Source organism: Penaeus japonicus, unplaced genomic scaffold (genome assembly GCF_977035675.1).
Source record: "Penaeus japonicus unplaced genomic scaffold, GWHDUDI00000001_assembly GWHDUDI00000041, whole genome shotgun sequence".
NCBI lineage: Eukaryota > Metazoa > Arthropoda > Malacostraca > Decapoda > Penaeidae > Penaeus > Penaeus japonicus.
In genome coordinates this window covers 1,839,029-1,846,528 of record NW_028234443.1, presented here as the reverse complement: position 1 = coordinate 1,846,528, position 7,500 = coordinate 1,839,029, and the positions used below count along the sequence as shown (strand labels likewise).

The 7,500-nt window shown below is 37.0% G+C and overlaps 1 protein-coding gene across 1 annotated transcript in view; it reads right to left on the bottom strand.

The window, feature by feature from the left end:
* The window catches only part of LOC122258326 (uncharacterized), a 27,846-nt gene that overhangs the window by 7,464 nt on the left and 12,882 nt on the right, over positions 1-7,500 (bottom strand). Inside the window, exons 10-16 of the mRNA XM_086534644.1 lie at positions 6,632-6,834; positions 5,589-5,678; positions 4,445-4,586; positions 3,431-3,540; positions 2,502-2,605; positions 1,194-1,310; positions 546-753 (exon numbers count right to left, since the gene is read on the bottom strand). Of these exons, the coding sequence (XP_086390770.1) occupies positions 546-753; positions 1,194-1,310; positions 2,502-2,605; positions 3,431-3,540; positions 4,445-4,586; positions 5,589-5,678; positions 6,632-6,834 (974 nt within the window). The remainder of the gene's footprint in view (positions 1-545; positions 754-1,193; positions 1,311-2,501; positions 2,606-3,430; positions 3,541-4,444; positions 4,587-5,588; positions 5,679-6,631; positions 6,835-7,500) is intronic.

The window sequence follows — 7,500 nt, the reverse complement described above, 5'->3', positions numbered from 1 at the left end:
TCTTTCTCTATCTCTATCTTTCTCTATCTATCTATCTATCTATCTAGTTCTCTCACTCTCTCTCTCTCTCTCTCTCTCTCTCTCTCTCTCTCTCTATATATATATATATATATATATATATATATATATATATATATATATATATATATACATACATATATATATATGTATGTATATATATACACACATATATATATATATATATATATATATATATATATATATATATATATATATATATATATGTATATATATATATACACATATATATATCTCTATATCTGTATATATATAGCTATATATATATATATATATATATACTTTTATACATATATATATATATATATGGATAAATATATATATATACATATATATCACATATATATTCCTCCCTCCCTCTCTCCATCCTCTACCTCTCCCACCCATTCCCTCCCCCCCACCCTCCCTCCTTTCCCCACCCAACCCTCCCTTACACACCACCCACACCACACCACACCACCCACACCACCCTCACCACACCACCCCACAAACCAAGCCACCCTCACCTTAAAAGGAATACTAAACATGAATTTCCCATGTTGTATGGCGTCCAGAATGGCAGAATACACTTCCGTCGACGGCAGATCCGCGAAAGTCTCGTTGTCAATGTTGGAAATCCAGTGGTGGCACTTGGTCACCGTGTCAACTGGCTCGCCGTCTGCGGTGTCAAGGGCGCTCAGGAAGCAGATGTTGTCGTCACAGTGGTGGAACGACCTGGAGGAAGGAGGGAAGGAAGGAAATGGGAGGGGCGTTTGAGGGGAGGAGAGGGGTGTGTTTGGTTTGTTTGGGTGAGTGTGTGTGGGTGTTTTTTTTCTCTCTCTTTTTTTTAGGGGGGGGGGGTGATTGTGTGTGTTTGTGTTGTGTGGGTGTGTGGATTATTTTTGTGTGTGTTTGTGTGCATGTGTATATATATGTATATATATATATGAATATATATATATATACATATATATATATATATATATATATATATATATATATATATATTCATATATATATATATATATATATATAAATATATATATATATATATATATACACATTTATATATATTAATTTTATAACAAGTATAATCACATCCATCCCTATATCTATTCATACGTCCATCTATCCATCTATCTATCCATCTATAGAATATACCCGTTTTCACTCACTTGCAATTGAAACCCTTCTCCTCCGTACAGATCTTAGCGCAGTCCTCTGTGCTTCGAATCCCTTGAATACTTTTCTCGTTGATTCCCGGGAACTTCTCTGGCTCGTCGCTGGGTTTTCTGAAGGAGAGAGAGAGAGAGTGAGAGAGTGAGAGGGGGGAGAAAGAGGGCGGAGGGGGAGAGAGGGGGGGAGGGGGAGAGTGAGAGAGGGTGGGTGGGAGAGAGGGAGGGAGGGAGGGGAGAGAGAGAGGGTGGGAGGGAGAGGGAGAGGGGGGGGGAGTGAGTGAGAGAGAGAGAGAGAGAGAGAGAGAGAGGGTGGGGGAGAGAGTGAGAGGGGGGGAGAGAGAGAGAGAGAGGGAGAGAGAGGAAGAAAGAAAGAAAGAGAGAGAGAGAGAGAGAGAGAGAGAGAGAGAGAGAGAGAGAGAGAGAGAGAGAGAGAGAGAGAGAGGAGGGGGGAGGGAGAGAGAGAGGAGAGAGAGAGAGGGAGAGGAGAGAGGGAAGAGGGAGGGGTGAGAGAGGTGGGGAGAGGAAGGTGGATAGAAAGGAGTGAGAGAGGAAAAGGAAGAGAGAGAGACAAAGGGAGGAAGAGGGTGGGGGGAAGAGTAAGGAGGGTGGGAGGATGGGAGAGTGTTAGTGAATGAGGAAGGATGTTCAGTCCATATAAATAATGTCCACGGTTTGTTTTGTTCATTTCCTGTTTCTTTTATCATCTTTCTACATTATTTTGATCCGTATAAATAATCCCAACCCTTAAAAAAATCAAGATATCAAATCAATATTACTTTTATCCTGAACTAAAAAAACAAAAAAACTCCCACACATTATATTCGTTAGCGAATCTAACATCACATTTTTATCCACTTCATCGACGTTTTCAACATTTCAACATTCAACATTCAACATTTATTTTATCCTCATCTAAATAAATAAAACAAGAAATTCAAATACATTATATTCATTAGCGAATCTAACATCACTTTTTTAACCTCTTAATCGACGTTTTCAACATTTCAACATTTCAACATTCAACATTTCAACATTCAACATTTCAACATTCAACATTCAACATTTCAACATTCAACATTTCAACATTCAACATTTCAACATTCAACATTTCAACATTCAACATTTCAACATTCAACATTTCAACATTCAACATTTCAACATTCAACATTTCAACATTCAACATTCAACATTTCAACATTCAACATTTCAACATTTCAACATTCAACATTTCAACATTCAACATTTATTCAACATTTTTCTTCGTCCGTGAACGAGAACGACGACCCAATGCACTCGAGGACCTACCTGAAGGAGAGGATGTAGGGTGCTCTCTCCAGCAGTTTGACCGAGGTAAAGATGAGATCAGAGTCGCTACTGTTGGGCACCAGACCGGAAATGCCCTCAGAAACCTGCGTGGGTATGAAGTGGATAAGTACATCTATAAGGATATCTATAGTGAAGGATATACAGTCGTATCCAAAAGGATTATTTTTCTGATTTTTCGTCCCATGGTCTTCGCCTTTTTATGAAATATTATTGGAACGATTGTCACGTTCTTCGTCTAGGGGGGGGGGGGGGGGGCTGACGAAGGCAAGTGTATGCAAATTTTTAAATTACGCCATCGTCCTTATCCTTCGCACCTTATGACGAAGGATAAGAAGGAGGATAAGGGATAGGGCCGATAGTCGGTAAACCGTGAGTATGCTTTTACATAGAGTTACAAATAGCTTTTTATTCTATTTCTATTTATCTATATCTATTTCTTTCTCTCTCTCTCTCTCTCTCTCTCTCTCACACACACTCCCCCCTCTCTCTTCTCTCTCTTTCTTTCTCTCACTTTCTCTCTCTCTCTCACACACACTCCCCCCTCTCTCTTCTCTCTCTTTCTCTCTCTCTCTCTCTCTCTCTCTCACTCTCTCTCTCTCTCTCTCTCTCTCTCTCTCTCTCTCTCTCTCTATATATATATATATATATATATATATATATATATATATATATATATATATATTTATTTATCACTCTTCCCCTCTCTCTTTCTATCTCTCTCTTTCTCTCACTTTCTTCTTCTCTATCTCTCCCTCTCACTCTCCCCCTCTCTCTCACTCTCCTCTTCTCTCCCTCTCCCTCTCACTCTCCTATCTTACTTCCCAACAACAAAATCAAGCAAGATAAGCAAACAAAAACAAACAAGCTAAAAGATGAAATAATAATAATAATAATAAATACAAACTCACATCAATGGACGCAATGCGCACGGGGGAAATATCTCCTCTGGATATTATCAGGTCGATGATGTTGTGTTTGAATAAATCTTGCTTCTTTTCTGCTGCCTGGAATTGGTTCTCTGGAAGGAAAGAGGAATAAGAGGAAGGGAAGTGTGAGTGGGAGATCTTTTGTGATGTGAGAGAGTTTTATATATTTTTATATAAGAAGAAGGCAGAACGTAATCAACACTCATTGAAGACATTAATATTATACAAGAAGAAATGTAGTTTATAGTTTATATTTATATATTTATATAAGAAGGCAGAAGGCAGAACGTAATCAACACTCATTTTGAAGACATTAGTACAGTTAAGCATCTATAAGTTTATACTTTTGTACAAGAAGGAATATAGTTTATAGTTTATATATTTATACAAGAAGGTAGAAGGGAACGTAATCAACATTCATTTTGAAGACATTAGTACAGTTAAGCATCTATAAGTTTATGCATTTATACAAGAAATCATATAGTTTATATTTCATAGTTTATATATTTGTACAAGAAGGCAAAATGAAACGTAATCAACACTCATTTTGAAGACATTAGTACATTTAAGTATCTGCAAGTTTATACTTTTATACAAGAGAGCCTATAGTTTATAGTTTATACATTTATACAAGAAGAAATAAAGTTTATAGTTTAGAGTTTATATATTTATACAAGAAGGCAGAAGTGAACGTAATCAACACTCATTGAAGACATTAGTGCATTTGAGCATCTACAAGTTCATACATTCATACAAGAAGGAATATAGTTTATAGTTTATACATTTAAACAAGAAGTAGTATAGTTTATAGTTTATACATTTAAACAAGAAGTAATATAGTTTATAGTTTATACTTTATACATATATACAAGAAGGAATATAGTTTACAGTTTATATGTTATACTTTATATATCAATACATTCATAGAAGAAGGAATACAGTTAACAGTTTAACCATTCACACCAGAAGGCAGAGGGGGACGCAAGCAACACTCACGGTGGAATGCCGGGAAAGTGATAATAAGGTACGACCAGCGGTCACTCCAGCGCTCGTAACACTCCTCGACGCTGAATTCTGTCTCAGTGAAAAGGGCGACCTCCTTGAAGTCGTAGTAGTTAGTTGTCATCATGCCGGTGACCTGGAATATGTTGGGGGATTTGGGATATGTTGGGTGAGTTAGGATATGTTGGGGGAGTTGGGATATGTTGGGTGAGTTGGGATATGTTGGGGACTTGGGATATGTTGGGTGAGTTAGAGTATGTTGGGGGACTTGGGATATGTTGGGTGAGTTGGGATATGTTGGGGGAGTTGGGATATGTTGGGGGACTTGGGATATGTTGGGGGAGTTGGGGTATGTTGGGGGACTTGGGATATGTTGGGGGACTTTGGATATGTTGGGGGAGTTGGGATATGTTGGGGGACTTGGGATATGTTGGGGGACTTGGGATATGTTGGGTGACTTGGGATATGTTGGGGGACTTGGGATATGTTGGGGGACTTGGGATATGTTGGGGGACTTGGGATATGTTGGGGGACTTGGAATATGTTGGGTGACCTAGAGTAGGCTGGGTGACTTAAAATATATTGGGTGACCTTGAATATGTCATGTGATCTAGAATATGTTTGGATGACTTGAAATATTTTGGGATCAACTACATTTTCTGGGCTTTTCGTAAAGGGATTAAGAAACGTTTGAGAGAGAAAGAGAGAGAGAGAGAGAGAGAGAGAGAGAGAGAGAGAGTGAAAGGTTAACCACAGTAAATGTAGTTCGTATGACAATAACACTTATGCTAAAGACATACCAAAAGAAGTGCATTTAATTCTGTATCATAGACGAACACTATTCGTCTTGTATATACCGTAACAGAAACACAAGATTTATCTAATTTTACTTGCTGATAAATCAAACAAACAAACAAACAAACCCCAGAAAAAACTACTATTCTTTAACTTTACGAATTATGATAACCAACATTCCACACAATATAACGATATAATGATAACAAGTCAATTTGATATAATATAATATGTAATATAATATATGATATAATTTGATATAATATAATATGTAATATAATATATAATATATAATATGATAATAACAAGTCAATAAAATAACACACCTGGACTAATCACGTACCTGTAAAGGGTCAGACCGGTTGTACATGAAGAGATCTCCACGAATGGGCATCTTGATGGGCACTTTGTTGGCTGGAGTGACCTCGAGGCCCTGAGGAAGGGAGAAGGAAGGCTCAGGATGTTTCAGTTTATTTATGGTTACTAATGATGGTTACTAATGGTTATTGATGGTAGGAGTATCATTTTTTATGTGTGTGTTGTGGTATTTATTTGGTGGTTCCTGGTGGTTACTGGTGGTTACTGGTGGTTACTGGTGGTTACTGATGGTAGGTGTATCTTTTTGTGTATGTTGTGGTATCTATTTGGTGGTTCCTGATGGTTACAGGTGGTAGGAGTATCTTTTTTGTGTGTGTTGTGGTATCTATTTATGGATACTGATGGTCGGTGTATCTTTTTGTGTATGTTGTGGTATTTTTTTGGTGGTTCCTGGTGGTTACTGGTGGTAGGTGAATCTTTTTTGTGTGGTGTGGTATCTATTTATGGTTACTGATGGTAGGTGTATCTTTGTTGTGTGTGTTGTGGTATCTATTTATGGTTACTGATGGTAGGAGTATCTTTTGTGTGTGTGTTGTGGTATTTATTTGGTGGTAACTGGTAGCAGGTATGTTATTTTGTGTCGTGGTAGTTTTGGGAAAGATAATGCGTGTGGTATTTAAGCTCTTCTTGTTTAATAGGAGAGGAAAGGAAAGTTTTTTTTTATATTTGCTTTTGGAAGCTGGTGATGGCATATATATATTTTTTTGTATGTGTGTGTGGTTTATAGGAGACAGTGATTTGGATACGAAATATTTGAAATGGTGTTGAAACCTTTTCTAAACACCCTCATGCAATCCTTTTTTTTTTTTTTTTTTTTTTTTTAGAAATCAGTGAATCTGGATACCACATATACAGGACTTTAAAGAAAGAAGAAAAAAAAAAAACAGCGTCACACACAAAAAAACGAAACACTAAAACAAGAATACTCCTTTTCAAAAAAAAAAAAAAAAAAAAAAAAAAAAAAAAAAAAAAAAAATCCACACAGCGCCTCAAAATCAAAAGTATTACCTGTGCGAAGTAATACTCGACAACTGCCTTGGGTAGATTCTCCATCCACTCAACGCTAGGGTCAGGAATATCATCTCGGGTGGAGGTCCACAAGTCTCCACCCACTTCCCGTGTGGTTCGCTCACCCACATAGGCATAGGTGTCGTCTATGTGGAAGAGTTCGTTGGGACCGAGCATAGATCCACCTGTTCCTAGCATACCTCCTGAAGGTGGAAGAGGTGGATGAATGAGTTTGTCTTTTGGATTCCATGTGTTTGAGATTTTTTTTTTTTTTTCTTGTGAGTTTGAGATTTTTTGTTTTTGTTTTTTTGTTTGTGTATTTGAGATTTTTTTCATTTGTGCATTTGAGAATTTTTACGTATGCCTTGGAAATTTTTTACGTATGCCTTGGATAATTTTTACACATGCCTTGGAAATTTTTTACGTATGCCTTGGAATTTTTTTACGTATGCCTTGGATAATTTTTACACATGCCTTGGAAATTTTTTACGTATGCCTTTGAGAATTTTTACGTATGCCTTGGATAATTTTTACACATGCCTTGGAAATTTTTTACGTATGCCTTTGAGAATTTTTACGTATGCCTTGGAGAATTTTACGTATGCCTTTGAGAATTTCTGATACAAGTCTTTTGAGAATCTTTATGTGTGACTGAAACATTAAATAATACATATTTTGTTTTTGATGTCAGATAATTTCAACATAACTTAATATCAACGACTAATACAGTATTTCACTTTTTTTTCTTTTTCTTTTTTTTGAAGACGTGAACAAGAAAGTCAGTCGGTCAGAATATCAGTAAATGTTACTAAGATCTGCGTGTTCTGGGGTGGCAAAGTGTTACCACACCTGCGTGTCCTGGGGTTGGC